Source organism: Spermophilus citellus, assembly GCF_964194105.1.
Source record: "Spermophilus citellus genome assembly, chromosome: 16".
Lineage (NCBI taxonomy): Eukaryota > Metazoa > Chordata > Mammalia > Rodentia > Sciuridae > Spermophilus > Spermophilus citellus.
In genome coordinates, this window is record NC_138196.1 from 28,653,452 (window position 1) to 28,677,070 (window position 23,619).

At 37.0% G+C, this 23,619-nt stretch overlaps 1 protein-coding gene across 6 annotated transcripts in view; it reads left to right on the plus strand.

Annotated features, from left to right (window-relative positions):
- Positions 1 to 955, plus strand: part of NRG1 (neuregulin 1) — a gene marked incomplete at both ends in the record, with an annotated part of 1,011,199 nt that extends 1,010,244 nt beyond the window's left edge. For all 6 annotated transcript variants that reach the window (XM_081269697.1, XM_081269696.1, XM_081269695.1 and 3 more), the window contains one exon: positions 301 to 955. In XM_081269697.1, coding sequence (XP_081125823.1) covers positions 301 to 955 — 655 coding nt within the window. The remainder of the gene's footprint in view (positions 1 to 300) is intronic.
- Between the last annotated feature and the right edge of the window lie 22,664 nt (positions 956 to 23,619).

Here is a 23,619-nt window from a genome sequence, read left to right on the forward strand (position 1 = left end):
TTGTGTTCTCTTTTCTTGGCTTCACATGCTTTTGTTTAAACTCATGATGAGACTGAAAATCCCCAAAGCTTTGATGAGCTAGACAATTTAGCCGATCTTTGCATGTATTCCTGTGAGGAAACTCTTGGCTACATAATGTTTTCATTCCAAGGGTGCTGAATTTCCTAGTTTAAAAATTGAGAAGTATGCCAATGATATTGTTCTCTGATGAGATCCTCTCGTGAACTCTGCCCCCTTGCCCTCCCTGCTCTGTGCCTCTTATTCCACCACACTTATGTGGGGTATTCTGTGCTCACACAGGTATGTATCAGCCATGACCACCCCGGCTCGTATGTCACCTGTAGATTTCCACACGCCAAGCTCCCCCAAATCGCCCCCTTCGGAAATGTCACCGCCCACATCCAGCATGACGGTGTCCATACCCTCCGTGGCAGTCAGCCCCTTCGTGGAAGAAGAGAGACCTCTGCTTCTTGTGACTCCACCCAGGCTGCGGGAGAAGAAGTATGAACACCACACCCAGCAATTCAACACCTTTCATCACAACCCTGCGCATGAGAGTAACAGCCTCCCCCCAAGCCCCTTGAGGATAGTGGAGGACGAGGAGTATGAAACGACCCAGGAGTATGAGCCAGCTCAAGAGCCTGTTAAGAAACTCGCCAATAGCCGGCGGGCCAAAAGAACCAAGCCCAATGGCCACATTGCCAACAGGTTGGAAATGGATAGCAACACAAGCTCTGAGAACAGTAACTCAGAGAGTGAAACAGAAGATGAAAGAGTAGGTGAAGATACACCTTTCCTGGGCATACAGAACCCCCTGGCAGCCAGTCTTGAGGCAGCACCTGCCTTCCGCCTGGCTGACAGTAGGACTAACCCAGCAGGCCGCTTCTCGACACAGGAAGAATTACAGGCCAGGCTGTCTAGTGTAATTGCTAACCAAGACCCTATTGCTGTATAAAACCTAAATATACACATAGATTCACCTGTAAAACTTTATTTTATATAATAAAGTATTCCACCTTAAATTAAACAATTTATTTTATTTTAGCAGTTCTGCAAATAGAAAACAGGAAAAAAAAACTTTTATAAATTAAATATATGTATGTAAAAATGTGTTATGTGCCATATGTAGCAATTTTTTACAGTATTTCAAAATGAGAAAGATATCAATGGTGCCTTTATGTTATGTTATGTCGAGAGCAAGTTTTGTACAGTTACAGTGATTGCTTTTCCACAGTATTTCAGCAAAACCCTCCCACATATTCAGTTTTTGCTGGCTTCTTGTGCATTGCATTATGATGTTGACTGGATATATGATTTTCAAGACTTGCAACTGTCCCTCTGTTTGCTTGTGGTAACACCCAATCAGTATGTCTTGTAATGGCACATCCATTCAAATACTCTTCTCTTTTGTATGAAGTTTTCTTTGCTTTCAGAATATGAAATGAGTTCTGTCTACTCTGTCAGCCAAAGGTTTGCTTCATTGGGCTCTGAGATAATAGTAGATCCAACAGCATGCTACTATTAAATACAGCAGGAAACTGCATTAAGTAATGTTAAATATTAGGAAGAAAGTAATACTGTGATTTAAAAAAAACTATATTACTATTCAGAAGATAGCTTGCTCTTGCTAAAAGGAGCTGCCATTTCCTTTATTTTAATTTATTTTTCTGGACAAAAAGCAAGAGTTTTAGGCATAGCTTAGAGAATGGGTTCTGGCTTGCTATCAGGATAAATATAACACCTTAGAAGAGGACTTTGTTTTACTTTCTCTCTGGGGGAATGTTCCAGCACTCATCTATTTGAGCAACAAACCACAACCAATAAAGGTGAAATCATTTCTGACTTGTATTTTTTCACTGATTTGGGAGCTACTGCATGGCTGTGTCATGGTACAAAAAGCCCAGCCCAAACAGCATACTCAGCAGTGTGTCTGACATGCTTCTAGAGTGAAATGTGCCTCTGTAAAATGCAGGCTTGTCATCATAGGAAAAAATGTTTCCATCATAGCGTTTGGAAGGAATTAATGTATAGAAGACCCAGGTGGAGCAGCCATGTGACTTGGTTGACATTTTAAATTTGGTTGACCACTCCTTTCTCCCATTCTGTTTCTCTTGTATTTCAACGCCGCCTTGATTAGATCATAACTATGCATGAACATATTTTTTTTGTCAGGAATGGCCAATGTGCATGTTTTGTGATTAGTAAGACTGTTCCACAAATGCTGACTCATCAGGAAGCGTCAATAGTGTTGAAAAGATTGCACCTTTACTTGAAGAAGTGATCCCCCACTGTGTACTGACCTCTCTATTTACATTCTCTGCCACCCTTTCCCCCCTCTTAATTTTTGTTTTACTGTCACAAAAGCAGGACTAAGTTTGTTCTAAACCTTGAGTGTTCTCTTGTGATTGTAAATCCAATGAAAGCCTATAGGTATTAACATTTGAAATAACTGTTAATTCAGGAAATAAGAAAAAAAATATTTTAAATGCCGAACCCACTGTATGCCCTGCCTGGTATCTGTCAAATCAGGGCTGGAGCTTTACTTAGGTTCCAAGTGGCCTCCTAGGAGTCATGGGAAAAAATGGGAAATAGTTTAACAGGGGGTTCACAAAGTCCATGAGAGTACTCAACTTCTTCTTTGCAGATGTACTGAATCTTCTTCTTTATGTATGTTACAAATAAAGGGAAGAAATGACATGCAAGTAGGTCTTAGAAGAAAAATGTAGGCTAGGCATGAGTCAGTGTTGTTAGACTCCTATGTGTTTCTACAATTCACAGAGGTGCTTGTCTGCAGGTCCTTGAAGTTAGTCTTAGTATTTGGTATTCCAATTTTCCTGCCATTGTTCACATGCCACTTTCTCTGTGCTCAACATTTGTGCCCATTTGCTTTTTAACCTACATGGGAGAGCCCCTGTTAGGTCATACTCATTTCCCAGTTTTCTAAAATGAGTTAGATCATGGCATGGGGATAAAGTCCAGTTTCAAGAGGTTGTCTAAACTCTTTTAACATTGCCTTTGAAGGCTTTGACTCACTCCTCAACATTTCAATAAAGAAATTCCTACTATTATTTAGAAACCTTACATATTCTGTTTCTAATTTTTTGGTCATTAGGGAGTTCAGATGTCCCATTGTGAGAAATTTCAAGAACAAATAGAATCTTCTGATGAGAACAATGAATAACACATTTCTTCAGTTTGAGAATTTCTACAAATTTGGAAACTGTAAATATACATGAAATTTTATTTCCAATCTGATTTTGTTACTCATAGAGATGGCTCATGTGAGGTGAGACCACCTTTGCTCCAGGGAACAAGAGTATTCCATAATAAGAAAGGCCAGTTGACCACTCAGGGCTACCTGCTACAACCACCCAATTTATGTTCACAGGGACATTTCTGATACTTCAGTGCCACATCACTCTCAACCATCCCTATTTATAAATTCAGGCAGTTCAGTGGCAGTCCAAAGGAGTGTAAACCTATATTCCCAGAATGTGGAAAGCTGTCTTGGGTTTAAAGTAGTGGAAATGGCCCAGAAGTTTGACATTAACTTTCTTTCCTGGGTCTGGAATCATATCCCACCGAGGGGTATGCAATGGAATATAGTATATACAAAACTCCTTTTTTTTTCACTCAAGATTCATTTTCTGTACTGTTTTCTCTTCTTTTCTTTCCCCTCCCTTCATCCCCCTCTTCCTCTCTCACTTCCCCTCCCTCTCCCGCTCCCCCACCTCTCCCCCCTTCTTTTTTTCTCCCAAAGAATACCTAGTAGACAGCCTTCTGCTTTCTACAAAATGGTACTCTATGTGGGTGACTGTGTCCCAAACAGCAATATGCCATCTCTTTCTTTTTTCAGTGTGACTATCTTGATAGAGGTGGAGTTGATCCTGGGTAACTTGCTCAGTAGCAATTTCTTTCTTTCTTTTCTTTTTTTTTTTTTTTTTTTTTTTTGGTCTGAGGTTGAAAGGTATATGGCTCACATTGGTGAAAATTAGGAAGGCATGGTCTTATATTTTAGTACTGGCTGCATTCCAAAAGCCACAGAGTTTTCTATCCACAAAGATCCATGAAACATTGCAGAGAATTGCAGACAAAAAAGGAAATGGTCACATATCACAATTTCTATTATACGTTCACTTGTAAATACATATGTACATTACTTGGATGTTTTATTAAATCATTTATTGTCTTTATGAGTTAATGTCAGTTTTTACTCTCTCAACTTACTGTGTAACATTGTAAATAACATAATGTCCTTTATTATTTATATTTAAGCATCTAACATAGAGAATTGTTTTCATATAAGTTTAAGATAAATGTCAATATATATGGTTTTTTTTGTTTTTCTTTGCTTTAAAATTATGTACTTTTTCCTTTTTTTAAAAAAAAAAAGAATAATTTATTGTTCAGGAGAAAGAATGTATATGTAATTGAAAATATTTGAAGAATGCACATTTGAAGGCCGTGAGGTACTGATAAACTAAAGAATTTATTATCCAAAATACTAAGCAATAAGTAATTGTGATTTATTTAAAGTTTTGTTCATTTCCCAAGAAAGTCATACTGCAATAAAAATATGCTACTCTGTGGAGACTTGGGCGTGTTGCTCAGCAGACTAATGTTTCAGTCTGTTAGACCAGCACCTTTTGTCTTACTTCGACAATTGTACTAACTTAGGAATGAATGTATTCCATAGACCCCATTACCATCTTGTCTGTCTGTTGCTTTTACCGCATTACCTGTCCTGGAATCATCTGCCTCCTGACTCTGTTTACCACTTTCTTCCTTGCTGAAGGGGCCACACAACTGAGCAATATGACATTTCTTTCTCTTCCCACATCTACCCCACTACCACCACCATATACAATAACATCAAGAGAAACATTTTAGGGCATGACTGCCTGCATTTCAGTTGTTAAGATGTTCTGTCATGACAGCCAGAAACTTCTTAAGATTGATGTGAAAATGACAACATGCCAATTCCATCCAATCATAAAATGAAAAAAAAAAAAAGATGCTATCCTGATTTAATGATTCAAATAGTGCAGTGGACTAAAACACAGTCATGCTAAGTTAACCTTCACTATAGTTTTAGTAAATTTACTTTCCATCAGGTCCACAATTGATCAATTCACAGTTTTTAAAAAGCGATAAGGCTGGAATGAGTTTATGCCCCTCATTCTACCAATGAAATAGGTCCAACTGACGCTCATCTTACTGCTCAGGGAGAGGTCTATGCATGAAATATATCTCCCATTCTAAAAAGACTCATCATTGAAAAGAATACATTACTTTTCTTATTGAAATAATCTAAACAAAAGCCATATTTTAACAAATAGATATTTATGTGGTACTTTTTATATATTTCAAGAATTTTACTCATTATCTCAGATTTGAGAGCTTTAGAAGGATACAGAGTACAGGTCAGCAATACTCTGGGGTATTTCAAGGTCTCCTTTAGATGTTGAACATAACCTGAAACTTCCCATGTATGTCTGCCTCCATATATGTACACAGTTCCTCTTATCTAATAATAGCTCCATTGTTATTATTTCCAAATAGTCTGGATATTTAGGAGATTTAAATTGTAGACTTTAACTATGCTGTTCTGAAGTCACAAATTAATTCACTTGTCCACCAGTCATTTGGCCAATCAACCATGCAACAGATGAAAGAATGCACAGAATATTTAAAAATTAATAATTGCGACACTCTCCCCAGTTAATTCTGAGGCTTTGTCCAACCTGCCAAATTGAAAACTACAAGCAGCTATGTTAGCAATTTATTTTAAAATTGCTCAGCAAAGCTATTATGATATTTGAGGCAGAAGTATGTGTGAAAGAGGGTTGTATGGAAAGAATGAAGATTCATATCCTCGTCAAATTAAATAACTGGTTAATTATTACAATTGTCCACTCATAATTGACTGCTGAATGTCAAATGCAGACCAACTCTGTAAACTGAAAAGTTATCTGTCTTTCCAACAAATCATTATATTTCTTTGGTCTCTGTCCTGATAATAAATGGCCAAAGGATTTAATGTCAGGAATTTGGGGTTAAGTATATCAGGTCTGAATTCCAGAGACTTAAGATGCTGAAAAGAGTGGAAATTTTTGATGATTTAGAATCACTTTGCACTCTATCTCCAGGCTTGTCTACTCTGAAACCAAAGTAATAAACTAAATTTATGGAACATATTACATTAAAAGATTAATTTAGGGGCTGGTATTGTGACTCAATGGTAGAACACTTGCCTAGCACATTCGAGACCCTGGGTTCGATCCTCAGCACCACATAAAAATAAATAAATAAAATAAAGGTATTGTGTCCAACTACAACTAAAAAATAAATATTTATAAAAACAGATTAATGTAGGAAATAGAAATGCTTTCAGCTTATGAAAGATAAAACCTTTCTATTACAGGAAATTGCAAGATTTCCAATCTTTAAGGTTGTTGTTGCATAGGGTAGTCACATCCTCCCTGAATATATTAGGGCTCCTGTTGACATTCTGGTACCACAATTGCTGGACCTTTCCAGTTAGATATTGGTTTTGAAATAATTTTAATTAAGTTTAAATACATCATCCACCATAGAAAAGGGATTTTGTAATCCATCATGATCTTCCCTATCCTTTTTAAACAGAGCAGGGGAAGGAGACCAGTAATTCTTAAAGAGGAGATGGAGAATGAGTAATAGTTCTACCTAGCATCTTTTTCTAGCACTTGTCTTTCAAATGGACTTATTAATAGAGGAGAAGACATCTCTTCACACTACACAACATGCCAAAAAGACTAAAGAATTACCTCTACAGATTTAAACATCTTTTTAATGGCTTATGCTAGATTAGTTCATATACAAGAAATGAACTATTAAATATAAATAATGTTTTATGATATTTTAAGGCTAAAAACATTCTTCATTTCTTTTTTACTCTATTTATGTCATGATAAAATAAATGAAGAAAATTTAAGCTCAGAGAGATTAAAAAATCTTTCTTGGAGCTACATATATAGTGAATCACAAAGACAGTTTTTGTGTCAGACTTTTGGACAATAATTTAAGGTTCTATTAAGCTCCTCCCCTATCCTAAGCATGAACAGATCTTTCTTTTTCAGCTTTCTTTCAAAAACAGTATAAGTTGTATCTAAAACCATGTTTCTTTTGGGAAGAACATTAGCCCTTCAAGCTTCGGTTTAGAAATATTCTGGAACCCAAATTGATATTTTAGTGACTTCATGAATCTCCCCCCTTAACTCAGTTTTCTAAGGAAATAAAGTATAGCCATGAGGATAGGTTCATAATTTCAATATGGAGTTTGCATCCTCTAATGAAAAGAGAAGGGACCTACTGGTCAGATTTCTGTCCTTACCACCCCTTAGCAAATTTGTGAATTTGGGCAATTTTCTCCTTCAATTTATTTCCTGGTCTCTGACTAAAAGGCTGTGGTACACAGCGGATGAACTGTGAGAACATGTAAAGAAACTAGAAAATGTCTATCACAGAGTGAATATTCAACAGCCTTCCATTTACTCCTTCTCCTTCAAACTGTTAAGCTTTGTCATTTAAGCCTCTCAGTTCCAAGTGAAATGCACTGCATTGGACAAACTGATCAAATAAACATATCATCTCTCCAATCTAGTGCCAGTAAAAGAACACTCTTAATTACAACAGTATGTTGAGAAACATAATCACCAAATAGCATTTAAAGTGGTAGCTTAAATAAGTTCTTTGTGGTTTTTTTATAATGCATGACAAGCACAGTTTGCATCTAATGTAGTCACACCATTTCATGTTGTGCTATTTCTTTCATTAAGGTTTTATTATAATTGCAGAAATTTACTAAAACATGACTGTTTGTAGGGTTTTCAGAATACTACCTTCAAACTTCATTGAAAGTATCTTAAAGCAGTAAAAACTGTTTCCAACTCAATAGTAAATCTGCACATACCCACAAGGTTCAGACATATTTCATTTTCTTAAAAACTAAAATCCTAGCAAAAGTCATCAGAGTGACAATATTAGGGGAGTTAGGCCTCAGATTAACACCGAAGTATTTGAAAACACATAGCTTATGGGATTCTTGTCACCCACTTTCGTCATCTCTGGAATAATTATTTAAGTTCTCTTTATTCTTCACCCATACATAAAACAAGATTCTTTTCTCATATCCCAATTATCATGCAACCAATACTTTATAGATTTAAGCTATCTGGATTCATTCCTTTAAAACTTCATCCTGCAGCAAGAGTGGTGGATGATTTAGTTTTGTGATAGCAATCCTTAGGTTTGTAGTATAGGCACTGTTAATAGCAAAAGAATCTGATATAATTTTCTATCTGCTATCTTTCCTTTAAATAAAAAAAATGTATTTTTTATTGAAAACAACTCTAGTTTACTCTGAAAATAATGCAAAAATGTTTTCTTATTTTTTACAGAAATAATCTTCTAGATGTAAACTTTGTATCTTTCTAATTATCATCAGGAGTTAACACCTGTCTTTTCTTCCCTCTCGTAAGCTGACTCTCTTCATTGTCTGACCTTGAGCCCTTCTTGGGGATAGTATGAGAACTTCAGGCTAGGGAGGTTATCTAGAATCTTTCCAGGTCTGCATCATGAAAACTAAAGTGAACTTCCTATCTTCATCAGAGAAAGGGGACTCATTGGTATACACTTTTCAGCTAATAAGATACCAAAATCATTTCCACTTGTATCCTTGGCTCTCACCATCTGGAAGAATAAGAAAGAGGGAGAATGCTACACGTGAGAGCCACTTGTGGTAGATAAATTAGGCAGTTCCCCAATTCCCTATAAGAACATCCTTCCTATTATGGATGATTCTGCCCGCATAGACCCCACTCCATTCTTTAGAGCTTCTATCTTCCAGTTCTTCCCTTCAAAGATTTCAAAATTCTAATTGCCCTGAAGCTCATTCCTCTTTGTATACATGATCAGAATTTTCAAAGTATACCCCATAGATGTACAAATATTTTGTGTTAATTTTAAAAGAGATCTGACATCATAAACTATACAATTCCATATTTAACAAAACTTTAGTTAGAAATGATTGAGCTTAAAGAGGATGGAACGTAATTTTATTAATCTCTGAAGATTTCCTTGATTTATTTAGTTGTAAAACCTTGAGAAAGTTTTAGGGCAGAATCACACAACATGACATTTTTTTTCCATGATTTGCTTGACCAAAAATTTCTCTTTCACAACATGAAAATGATCTTAGGTCCACCCTACATTTTGGATGTTTTGTCTCTTTGTCTGAGGAGTTAGATTTCTAGCCAGGAATATGAAGGAGAGACTTTGGGTTTTTCTATTAAGGTGTTAACACACTATGAATGAGATGTGGAGTTCTACTCAGGATCAAAATCATGTCAATTATCAAGCAAAGGAGCAACTATGGGCATACATCCCCTCCCCCGATTAGTTGAGCTACCTGCCACCCATTGACCAACTCAGACCTGATCAAGATTCTAGATTTCTTCCTCCATATCTCATTGGTGGCAGAGGTGTTTATACCACTGATGTGATAAACAAATCCTTCCCTCTTCCATAGCCTCACTGCTTCCACATTTGTTCATGCTCATATCATCTCTCATGGGGCCCATTGGATTGCTTCAGCAGCTTCTGTGTGCCACCCTTCACATTCACATCCTGCTAGAAGATTTTAATGGGCAAGCTTCATTGTTCCGTCTCCTAGTTGTAACTTTCCATGGCACCTAAGGTTGATTAAGTCCGAGTCAGCCATAGGAGTCCTTCACAGTCTGGCTTCTGCCACGCAGCTCTATATCGTCTCCCATCCTCATCATTCATTCCAATCTCATGATTTTACGTTTCCCAACTATTTCAAACCAGTGCTATCAAACCCTAGCCATGAGAATATCATCATTGCCATGTAGCACCTGTATTATTTTTTGCATATTGTTTTTTAATTGACTGCATTTCTAATTAAAATAAAGTCATTTCAAATAACACTTTGTATCAATGCTGTGAATGGAAAACTGCAATCAGTTGCCATAATTAAAACAAAACTGTAAAAAATAAATATAATAAAAATGAGAAGATGCTATTAAGTTCTAACCACACACTGTTTCCTGTGGAAGTCCCGAAAGCGTAAGCCTGTTTTTCTGACACAGAGAGAGATCAGCAAGTCATTAGGTAGATGGAAAATATATTTGGAAAACACAGAAAGATTTATTTTCTAAATTAACGAGGATTGAGCAGGAATTAGTGGGGGAATTACTTATGCTAATATATTCAATATTATTTAATGTTTGATCCTAAAATTATCTCAGATACATTAATCACCCACATGATTTAGGAAACAATGCTGTGTTTGCTATATATTCCTGCTCTTATGCAGACCATTCATTTTATTGGAATTAACCTTTTCCATCTAGTCTCTTGAACTTCTTTTACCCTTTCTCTGTGTAAAGGAAATCTCCATCTCTGAGAATCCTTTGAAGATAAATTTCCACCTTTCCTAAGCACTAAGTGCAGTCTTTTACTCCCACTGCATGCTGTGAATTCTTCAACACAGTATTTTCCATTTATCCTACAACATGTAATTGACTAGAATTCCTCCCAAAGTGGACTGTGAATTTTTTGAGGGCAGAGACATGGTTCTGTTTTTGCTCCTACCACAGAATCTAGAACATGGTAGATGCTAGATGTCTAGAGAATACATCACTGGAATTTAGAGACTTGAGATATTTACATACATTGGCAAATACATGAAGAATCCAGGCAATCAGCCATTTTTAAAGACAAGATCAGAAAAGAGTTGACTATAAGTTGTTAAAATTTAAAGAAAAAAGTATGAGTAAGAACAAAAATTGCTAAATCACGATAAAAAAAAAATTAAATGAGACCAGAGTCAGAGTTCAAGGGATGAGAAACTTCTTCATTTAGACTAGATTTTATAGCGAATACATGTACCACATGTAACTTTTGTACTTCATCTTGTTTTTTTTTCTCCACCAACTCTGTCCTAAAATTGACTTTAATCTCTAATCACAATTTTCCCTTCCACTTCTTTGCAAAGTTCTGAAACTAAAACTTTATAATTGGGCATTATTCACTATGTTAGTCTTATAAAGACAACCACATACATTCCCAATCCTTTCAAAAATAGAGATCACTTTGCACATAATAAGCCTTTAAGGAGATTTTCAAGTGTACTGGTTATGTACAACATATGGAATCAACATATTTTAGAAGCCAATAGAGAATATAATTTGTCATTGAAGATAAAATGTGGATTTGCAAAACCAAGTGTTCAGGAATATTTTCTAGGTGATTTCACTTCAAAAGTAGGTACAGTAAAACTTGCAATTTCCCCCTATAAAATGCACCAGATTGACAAGCAGATTCCGAGATATGATTAATCTAGGAGCTAATAAGTGGCTAAATCTATGAGGTCAGGTCATCTATGTTTTAAGACTAGGTCATTGACTTGTTTTTCTTATAATACCAAGGTCAAAGAAGTTCAACATAAACCACTCAGATGATTGGAACTCTTCCCTTTGAGTTCTCAATTTGAGTATGTAAAACAATCGTGCTTGCCCACACTCACCCAGCCAGTGAGTTGAACACCAGAAAAGAGAAAGTGGAGACTCTTTAGAAGTTATTAGGCCACATGGCCAGTCATACTTTAAAGCCTTTAAAGAAAATTCAAAAAGTAATAATGCCTGATTTTTTTTTGCCTGTACTCACATGACCATCTTCTATTCTGTATTCATATGGAAAACATTGAGTAACTTTCCCTAGAATTTACCTACATTATGATAAAAGGAAAATATGGTATAAACAACATGAGCTTGAGAATCAGTGAGATCTAGATTTACATCCTCCCTCTTTCCTTTGAACAATTTGGTCCAGTTAACATCTGTGGGCTTTAGAGTCATGTGGGGATTAAATGAGATAATTATTGTATGCTAACTGTAGCAGAGTGCAGTACTATACAGTAGGCACTTGACAAATAGCACATCTTCATTTGGTGGCACATATCATGTATCTGACAGAAGGATGGGTATAGACAGCGTTCCCAAGCTAAGCCACCTAGCTAACTGTGGTTGGTCCTACCCTGCCTATGGAGAGCTCCCTGAGGAAGCTAGCAGAGATTTTTGTTTTTGGAAAGCTGGATTTTGTGACCTTGCAGCCAGGATGGTGTCCTGTTTTTCTTACTCATGTACATCAAAACATAGGAGAACAAACTTACTCAGAATTGAGCTAGCCCAGTAGAACAGATGTTTCTTTTTCCCTGAGAAGAAAATAATTTGATGAATTCAGAAATGGAATTGCTAGTTTTCTCCATCCAATTAGCAGAAGCTAATTTAGATTTCAAGGTCATTGTGTACAGTGTCCTCCTTCACATGCCCAGTGCTTTGGCTTCATTCCGTCCCTGATTCTATGGCTCAGCATCCCTGCACACACTGTAAACAATCGCAATTTCCATTTTAGTATTTGGCCTCCTGGTGAAGTGCTGCAGTTCCTGTTTTTAGGAAAGTGCTGCTTGGCAAATGATGAAAGGTTTTACAGATTATGAAGGTTATGGCACAGTTTTCTCCTGCCTTATGGCTTAATTTAATTAGGTGTCCTGTAATGGCTCAGCAGCAAAATTGTGCTGCAAAATGGGCTCCAATTTGCCCACAGGCAACTGCAGGAGCAGAGCAAATATGAGATGTGCTATATGACTCATCAGCTGATGGAAAATGCAGTGAAACCTTTCCTTTTTCCACGGATCAGGCAAGGTGACTGATAAATCTTCCCTGGGATTAGACACCTGGTAACTCTGCATCTAGAAGAACATTTTAAAATATGCTAGCAGTGAAGTAATCAGCAGAACTACAGTATGACCTTGAAACTGTTCTGTGGCCACTGGACCTTGCAGACACTGATGGAGGGAGCCAAATCCAGCTGTCTGGAACTTTGATCAACTATGTCTCTCTCCCACAGGGCACAGAGCAGCCTCCATCAGCAGCAGTTTCATGAGGGAGACCCAAGCCCATTGGAAGTTCAGAGACCAAGATGCTCTTTCGCATTCTGGCGGATGCTGAGTCATCTCACGCTTTTGCAGGGTCTCAGATGTGCACAAATCCTGAGGTTTATTATTCTTATTGGGGACATGAAACTTCACAGATTTTGTTTTTTCAAACATTGAAAGAAAAAAAAATAGTGAGGCCCTGAAGAACATTTTGGTAGTTCTGTTCAGACTGGACAGAAAGGCAAACCTGTGGGAGCAGAGCTGTTCTCTGGTTCCATTTCACATACTATCTTCAGAAGGAGAAGATGGAGTGATAAATCATTGGATGGGGCTGTGTGATGGAGATTTTCTGTGCAGATGAAAATGAGGGAAGCTTATACAAATGGTTTCCAAACAGACTACATACAGCCTTTCATCTCAATTACAAATAGGGTTGTAATCTAAAGACAGTGCTAGAGATCGCCTAGGAGACAATGCCCAGTGACATGTGGTCAGCTGTGGCCATCTTTCATTGCAAGGTATAAAAGGAGTTAACCACTCTCTGATTCCATGCATAGCCATGGTCACACTAATAGCCCATTGTCTTTCCAAAGTAAATCCTCAAAAATGATTCATTTAAACCTCATTCTTTCAGCTCGAAGAATGAGCTCATTCTTTCATCCAACAAACATGTACTGAGTGTATGTCATATGCATAACACTGAGCTAAGAGCTGGTACTGCAAAAAATAAAATACACTCACTGAACACACCTAATCCTTCTGAGAGAACACATTTTAGTTCTGGAGAATAATACATAAACAGCTTCAGTGTGACTGGTTCAGGAGAAATGAACACAGGACTCAGACTCTTTCACAGTATGTTTACTGCCAACTCAGCCACGTCAGTGTTAGGTGAACTTTGACATATTACTAAACATTCTGAAGCCTAATTTATTTACCTATAAGAGTTGAATAACATTAAAAGGATATTGTTAGCATTATCTAATACAAATATAGATATATAAACATCTAGATTATCATTTGGCACAAGGCAGCTAGCTGCTCAGTAATTATTCTAACAGGAATTTAAAGGGATAGTTGTAATAATATGGCAATGTATCCTGGGAACAAAGAAAAGACAGCTGCTCTTTGAAGGTTATAGTTTAGCTAGGTTTGAAAAGAGTTCTTGTTCACCTGTGATGATTAGTCTTAATTGTCAACTTGATTGGATTGAGAGAAGCCTAGGAAATTAATGAAGCAAACTTCTGGAGTATCTGTAACAGCATTTCCAGAAATGATTGGCACCTGGGAGAGCAAACTGAAGGGGAAGACCTGCCCTGAATGTGGGTAGTACCATCCAATAAAATAGGTGCCTGAAAGGAACAAAAGCAGAAGAAGGAAGCCCCCCAGAGCATGAAAACACAATTCTTTTTTTTTTTCCAGTTCTGGGGTTTGAATCCAGGGCATGTTAGGCTAGTACTCTAGCACTGAGCTAGAACCCCAGACTGGAAGCTTGATTCCTCTTGAGCTAGTGGGTCTTTTGTGCTTCCATTTCCAGTGGACCTCATATGCCAGCTTCTTCAGTCCTTCAACATGGAATCACACCAGCAGCTCTCCAGGGAACTTCTAGATCTTTAGTCGTGGACTGGAGCTACATCATCTGTCTCTCTTGTTTCAAGACTTCCCACCTTGTAATGATCCAGTTTCTCTGGCTCTCCATCATAAAGAATGTCATTGTGAACTATCCAGCCTCTGATAACTTAAATCAATCTAATAAGTCCTTTTTAATGTTGGTTCTGTTCTTCTAACCCTAATACACTCACCCAACAGAGAATGGGGTAAGATTATTACTACAAGTTAGTTTTTCATAGAAGAATGCCCAGGGATAAAAAGCAGGGTCCTTTCAAGTTGATGTGGATATTGCAAATGAAAGTGGAGTTGTGGCTGAATACAAATATAAGGTTGATATGGGCTGTTGGGACTAACTTTTGGAGTATGGTCATTGTTTCAGCACTGGAGCCAATTAATAAAGAGGATGGCATGCTCATAAATTTGATTCATATAATTATTTCTGAAGACCAATGCATGAATGCAATGGAAGAGGGGAGAGAAATGGAGAGAATTCAATAGATGAAGGTAATACTGTGCATGAGTGATGAAGAGCAGGATAAAATATGGATCCATGACAAGGAAATTGGAGACCTGGAGATGGAGTGGAGGGGAATTAGTGAGGTGGAAAGAAATAGACTTGATGACTTAGTTGACATGCAGTGTAAAGTAAAAGAGGATCCAAGGATGCCATTCAGTTTGGGCTTTGGAAGGATTGCCTAACAACCATTCTAAGAAGATTGATAAAATACTCTCTATGCATTAAAAGTCTAAGAGGCAGAAGCTGAAGCAAGCCCAACACTATTCATCCATGTAGTCAGATCCTCATAGCTGTGGGATTCCTGCTGGGCTGGGCTGGATTTTGTGTAGATATCCTTACTTAATTTTTATACCTGTATATGGCAGGTATAATCGTTCTCATACTACAGAGAAGAAACTGAGGCTCAGGTGTGGTAACACATCCTGCCTAGTATCATTCAACCAGCAAATAGTGGAGTTAGAAATCAATCAAGATTTACCTAAGGCCACAACCATTGCTTTTAACTACTTCCTTCAACCTGCTTGTCTAAAAGATGTCTACTTCTTAGGACTCCTACTGGAAAGCCATTAAACAGAACCACTTTGTTTTTGAATGAAAAAAATCTCTCTATATATTAATAGATTGTTTAACATGTAAGAATAAATTCAAACTAAACTAAATTATCACCCTCTTTCAAGTGATTTATTATAGAAGCAACATTCAAATAAATCAGGCATGAAACTCACACCCCCCTCCATATCTGCATGTATTTATTTATTTGTCACTCATCTACCTTCTTTTTTTTTTTTTTTTTTTTTTTTTTTTTTTGTACCAGGGATTAAACTCAGGGACACTTGACCACTGATCAACATCCTCAACCCTGTTTTATATTTTATTTAGAGACAGGGTTTCACTGAGTTGCTTAGGGCCTCATTGAGTTTCTGAGGCTGGCTTTGAATTCACAATCCTCATGCCTTAGCCTCCCAAGCTGCAGGGATTACCGGCATGCACCATCGCACCTGGCTCACCCACCTATCTATTGGTAGCACCCAATGTTCTATGTTATCCTTGTACTGTGTTAGGCATTGTGCCTATTGTTTGAAGATGTTCGGGATGCTTTAGGATACCTCCTCTGCTTCTTTTCTTCATCTTGACTACCTTCCATGGAGAAAGTGTTACTCCTTGTCATTCTGATAGTTCAGAGAGGGAGAAATGTTCCTTTATGTGTCTCTCTCATTTCTGAATTTGATGTTGCAGATCACTTTTGAGGGGGAGGGATATTGAGCATTGAACTCAGAGGTACTTTATCACTGAGCCACATCCCCAGTATTTTTATTTATTATTTTGAGATAGGATATTGCTGAGTCAGCCTAGAAATTGTGGCCCTCCTGTCTCAGGCTCCTGATTGGAACTGGATGACAGGCATGCACAACCATGCCTGGACTGTTACAAATCATTTTTAAAATTTGAGGAACTATGTTGGGATTCACCCTATCAGTCTTCCAGGAAATTAAGGTCTTAATCTCAAGTTAGCCCTCATTGGAAGTTACTGGCCTACCACCAGGTCAGGACGCCTTGGAACATGGTGTTTTGCTGAACAAATCTGTTGGATACTTCCGTTCACTCAGTCACTCACTCTTGCTTTGAAAATGAAGCATTCACTCCTGCTATGAAAATTAGGACACCTGATCCCAATGAGTACAGAAATATAATGCAGATTGTGTGGCTATTGACATCTAGTCAGTACTTCAGAGAACAGCATACACTGGACCACTATGAATGAAATCACAGACCTCAAATTTGAGGATCAGAGGGTGGCTTGAGATTCCTTCTCCATAAATCAATGTGATTTCCTTAAAGGTTGGATCATTGCTTTTTTCCTTTGATTTTTTTTAAGCATGTACCACATCATATTATGCTTAAGTTTATAGCTGACTTCCAGGAAGTCATAAGTTTATAGATGTTAGGAATTATGCTGGATTCACCTTTAGCCCTAACACTTAGCACAGTGCCTAGAACGTCTAAGCTTCTTCATAAATATTGTTCGGAATTATTGCTTTAGGTATAACTGTTGACAAGGACAATCATATGGCTCTACAGAAGAAAGCAATTTAATTTGTTCAAGATTCTTATCTGCACTAGTCTTACCAAAGATGAATGGCAAAAGGCAGGAGAGTGGGGAGGGGTGGCTTTCTAGATGAAGACAGATTGTAGTATTATATTATTGTTCTTTGATTATGTTTCTAATATGGCATAAAAATCTCACTAGAAAAAGAGAAAATCTTTGGTCCTTTCAATTAACGTAATGGGGAATCTCAATTAGGCTATAAAAGATATTCAGTCATGTCTGGGCCTGTCTGTGGAATTGGTGGGAGCAGCTGCTCGAAGCCTGTTTGCATATGGATCGAGGATCCTCTTGGGAGAGTTCTTGTTCTGAAGGAAGAAGTTGCCTGGCAACAAGAGTTTGACCCATGGAGACAAGAAGCCCTTACCCAACAGAGGAGCAAGAAAGCCTGAATACAATGTAGTGTCTGTCATTTATGTGGATATCTATGCCTGAGTGCTAAGTAGAGTGGGGAGTTTGAATGTCCAAAGTGGGGAGAATGATATCTTTTAAAAATATTAGAGTACAATGTAGTGCCTTTAGATCTATTGAATGATTAAAACCTAAATGTAAGGGAGGCACCCCCACTATGCTACACATTTTTCTTTACTAAAAACCAGTTTGGGTATGTGATGTCACCAAACTACCCATGACAATTCATAGCAGAGCAGCGATAGTACCAGGAGAAACACTGTGATGTCCCAAGAAACATCAAGAATCAGTGTCTGTATGATGTGGTAGTATCCAGATGATACTTGTTCAGATATGCTGCACCTGGGATGTAGCTGCAGATAGTAACAAAGTGGTACTCAGTTAAGTACTAAGTAATGCATTCTAATGGGAAATTTTTGCAGCCAATGGACTAGTGACCAGGTAGAGAAAAGTGGTTCTGAGGGCAAATAATACAGTCAAAGGATTCTAGAGTTCGAGTGTTAGCATAATTGAAATAACTGCTAACTATTCATGGACTTAGTGTGATCATAAATCTCTAGTCCAGGATGCTACAAAGCAAACATTATATGGCTGTGTTTAAAAAGTCATTGCTAGCTGGCTTTTCTTCTTTAAATTAAATTATAAGATCCAACATGGCATTTTCTTTAAATAATCCTTTCATAAACAGAGGAGTCCTATATTAATTCAGATATACATACATATATATGTATTTATATATGCAAATTATGTATATGGCTTACTTCCACAGGAATTCAATTATTTATAAGAATGCAAACACTGGAGCAAGGTATGAAAAATTCAGAACAAAGTGAAGTAGTTTAAAATATAATTCATCTCATTCTAGTTTATTTAAATTTTAAATTGGAATTTCAACTGCATGCATAGTAAAGTTATGGGCAATTTTGTTCTCATAGCTTCTAAGCTCTTTGGTTGTGTTGTGTTTCTCATTGTTCCCACTATTGGAAGAGAAACACCTTATGATCTTAATTTAAGAGACTGAGTAAACAATGTTCAAAGAGGGCAAAGTTGTATAAGAATTGTCCTGTTTTCCTAATTTGTGTTTTTTTTCTGCTTTGTCCTTCTTTTACCTGCTCATTAGCAAACTGTAATGCCTCTTTGCTATTCAGTAAACCAGTAAATGTATAATGCACCCTAGGGAATTGATAGATCTCTGAGACAGTGATGAACTGCTCAAAGCAAGTATTGATGAGTGGCCACATTGATTTTAGAAGTTTATCAATTAAGGAGAAATTAATAATGAAAGAAAGCATAAGAAAGCTTAAATTTCATCCTGTTTTGAGTACCAACTCTTGATTCAAAAGGGGTGGGATAATTTTTTTTCCTGGAAGCTTGGGCTTCCCATCTAAGTTGAATTCCTTCCCAGCTAAGGGGAAATCTTATGCATATATGGAACAGAAGCCGGAACAATGCATTGTCGAGTGTGTTCTTATTGGCGCTACATACTTTATTGTCATGGTGAAATGCTAGAAGTAAAGCAGAATTAGAAGGGAACTACTATTATCCAGTTCTTTCTATGTGACTGGCAATGGCATATATTATCTTACATTGTGTAATTATTGGCAACCTTTACTATTTTATCTCTTCATAAGCCACATTGAAAGTTCATGACATGTATTGTGTGATATTTTTTGAGGCATAAGTGTCACCACCATAAAACTGTCAGGGTTGTTTGCAGAAGCCCCTCAGTGATGAGCAACATTGGTTAGAGTTCATCATCTCTGAAATTCTATTCTATTCATGCTCACATAGCATTTTGCAACTCAAATGATATGTTTTAATAGAATTTAAAAGTTTAACTATGCCTGAAGATCTCTGAATATATCTTTCAAGAATTCCAAGACTGTATAAAGCAGAAAGGTATCTGAAGCCAAAGCTATCCATTAAGTAGGTTTGGAATCTAAGTTTGAATCCATATGTGTTTAATTTCCAAAAATCTTGCTCTTTATAGCACAATGTGGTACCTGCTTAGAAGTATTTTTGTATATAATAGACAAGGTAATTTTAAACTATACTTACACTGAAGGTGCTAGTTAAGTCACTGTCTGACCTTGAACTTATTATGGATAAGTTGTAGTTGGTGGGATTGTAAATTTCTACTAGAGATGGCTACTTCCAGTGTCTGATGATATAAAACCAATTTCTGCCTGCACAGTGAGGTCAGTATCAAAGTTACTGGGCAACTTGTCCATGGTAAGCCCCAAGAAGAACAGGCAGGAGGTAAAGATGTTGTTCCTTATTCTAGAAAATGCTGCAAATATTTCAAACACACTCAGATTCTGAATTCAGTATCCTGCCCTGGGAAGTTGAGTCATACTCTCAGATTAATGTTTTTAAAAATTGTTCCTTGAAAAAATGAAGAAGTTTGCCCTGAGAGAAATTAGGGCTGCTCTTCAATAATTAGCTCTTCTTGGAGATTACTGATGTTTCTCAAAATAACATATCGTCTCATCTGTCCCATGTCTTTCTCAGTCACCTTATTATAAACAGATGAAAGGAGTGTGGGGAATTTCATCCATAAGAGTTCAATACTCTTTAAGAGATGCACAAACCTCTTTAGCCCACAGGTCCTGAAGATTCTCAGTGCTATCCCAGAACAGACATATTTCTTTCCTGATATCAGATCAATGAAAATGTCTTGTGAACTTGGTAAGTCCTGAGAGATTTTACACTTGGCACCCAAAATGAGAAAATGGAAACGTAGAAAAATAGAAACAAAAATATTCACCACATAAGGTTAACTTTGCTCTTAATATTCACAAGATATTTACACACTCTAACTGTTTTAATTCATTCCTCAAACTAAATCATCTTATTCTTGAAAATGTGATACATAATTGGGCCAGTGTTGTGGCTCAGAGGTAGAGTGTTCACACCTAGCATGCCTGAGGCACTGGGTTCGATTCTCAGCACCACATAAAATAAAATAAAGACATTGTATCCACCTAAAAATACATATTAAAAAATGATACATAATTATGATTATGTTTATTTTAATGGGTCTGATTGTGTGTTTGGGTTTTTAGTGCCTAACAATTAAAAATTTTCCCATTCACTACTCTCTTGTGAAGTGACTTTAGGCATGATATTCAGCCTCTCTGAGCCTGATTTACCTCCATACTACAATATGGACACTCACATCCAAGTCATATGGCTTTTGTGAAGAGCATATAAGAATTATACCCACCACATAATAAATTATATTCAGCAATTTTTAAAATTTGAAAAATTCCAAAAAGAAATTAATAAAAAATACTAGTATTCGCTGGGTAATGAGACTGGATAAATAACATGTGTATCCCAGAGTTTTCTAGCATGACAGCACAAATGACAACCAAGCTGTGTCACTCTTTGATAATTTGCTAGAAGCCGGAAACCCTTCGAAGTACTTTACATGTATAATCTCAGGATTATACCAGATCCTATTGGCTTATGTTCTCAGCCGGTTGATTAGTTGAAATCCAGTCTTCCCAGGGATTTAGTTCCCCAGGTATTTTGGAGAATTCCTAGAGACTTATTTATATGTTCATACATCATTTTTCTCCAACTTCCACTTTCCTGTTTGAAAATTCATGTGTGATCCTCAAAATTAAAATACTTTTCCAGTAGTTTTTTGTTTGTTGCATTGTTTTGAAGCTTCTAACAGGTGCTATTCTCACTGAGTCACCAACCCTTCGTGGTTTTCGATTCCTGCACTAATGCTGCAGGCCAGGTGGAGCTTGGGATTTGACTTCTTCCATTATTACCACTGATAATAAAATACAATCAGAAATTTTCTACCATACCCACTGAAGGCCCAGAAGTCCAACAACGCTGAGATACTGTTGCTATTGTGCTAGAAATTGGTAGTCCATACCCCAGCCATCCTAGCAGCATGAAGCTTCAGTTCAAAGGGCTACTCCTGGGGTCTAACTTCAGTCCTCAATTGATCCTGAAGGCAGGATGATCTGGCAAAATGAGTGGATGATACTTCTTTCTTTGAGGTACACCCAGGGAGTCAAAGTATATCAATGGTGGTAGAGTTCTTTCATCACACACACACACACACACACACACACACACCCATAAACATATGCACACACACTTCCTTCCCCCAATACATGTACCACAGAGGCATTTTCCTCCACCCCATAAATAATTTCAGGGGAAATGGGTTGAGATTTATTTGGACATAAGATGGTCCTGATTCTAGATTACCTATTTCCCCCCAATAGACAATGCTTTCAGGCCTTCTTGCTCTTTCCTGTTCATTCCAATGATTGACCTCCTTTTAGGGGCTTTGCTATCTTTTTTAGGGATGTGCAATCATCTGGGCCTATAGAGTCCACGAGACATGGTTTTGTTTTCAGTTTTTTAAATCCTTTTAATTTGAACACAATCGAGTTTGCTACCCTGATTCATGTCTCTTCAGAGGAAACCTTAGTCCTCTAGATAAGTTACAGGATGCAAATGGAGACTTGTAGAGCTGAGGAAAATAATGCTACCCAATTTCAGTCACCAGCAGAACCAATGTTTCAAAGGTAAATACACATGTTTAGCAATAACTAACAACAGTCCACAGAAGGGATTCTTCACTTTTAAAGCATTCACCTTCTGTTAAAAAAATAATGTTATTTTAATTCTTATCATAGCCTAGGCCTAATTTGTTAAAAGTTTAACTTATATTAATTATGAAAGGGTATACAAACTTGTACCCTAATATCTGTGAATTGGTTAAAAAATTTTCTAATCTGTTCCATTTCCATTGGACAGAGCACCCATCCCCCTGGCAAGTTTTAGAAGGCTAATGAATCAATGATGATCCTATTCCTGATGAACTGATTAACCTCTGCAATGATTTGTCAGCCAAACACAAAAACCAGTAACCAAAATTTACATATGAGAAGATGCACCCATTTTAAGTGTATACCTAATTTTGACAAATGTCTATACTTGTAAAATCATTTCCCCAATCAAGATATAGACCATTTCTGTTACCTTCTTAGCCCATACAGGCTGCTATAAGAAATTATCATACACTAAGGAGCTTATAAATGATAGGAACACATTTCTCATAGTTCTTGAGGCTGGAAAATTCCAGATCAAGCTGTGGGCATGCTGGGTTCTGTGTTAGTGGAGGAACACAACAGCTCAGTGACACAGGATCACTCTTAGGAGGCATCCTCAGGGCTCCTTTGACTTCACATTACTGTGTAACCCAGTGTGAGTCCTGGGGTTTTGTTTTAATTGTATAATATCTCGATGGCTCATGGGATTGCATGATCAGAAATTCTGATCTAATTTGTATATTGTAGATTAGTTCTATCTATTGTAGAGTATCATATGGATAAAACTATAGAGTATGCATCATGTCTTTGGCTTCCTTTACTGAGAATAATGTTTTTGACTTCTATTCAAGGGCTTTTGTTTGTCAACAGTTCATCCCTTTTATTGATGAGTGGTGGTATTCATTGTTTGGATATACCATGATTCATTTATCCATTCATCTATTGATGAACATTTGGATGGTTTTCTACTTTTTGGAAGGTGCTGTGAATATTCACATTCAAGTCTTTTGAAGGATATATATTTGCATCTCTCTTGGATAAATACCTATGACTGAAATCTTAAGTCCTGTGGCAACTTGAGAAAGAAAGGGGAAAAAAACTGCTGAACTGCTTGGTAAAGTGTCTATACAGTTTTATACTTAGCAGCATTATATGAGAGTTCCAATTGTTCTAATCCTGGTCAGTACTCAGTACTGTCAATATTTTTTAAATCATTCTAGGAGGTGTATAATGGTATCTTATGGTTTTAATTTGCATCTCCCTAGTAATTAATAATATTGAGCATCTTTCCATGTACTTGCTCATCACCAGTATCTCATATTAAGTGATAAGTATTTAATATTTTGCTCATTTAAAAAATTGGAAGTTAATTTCTTGTTATTGAATTATTTAT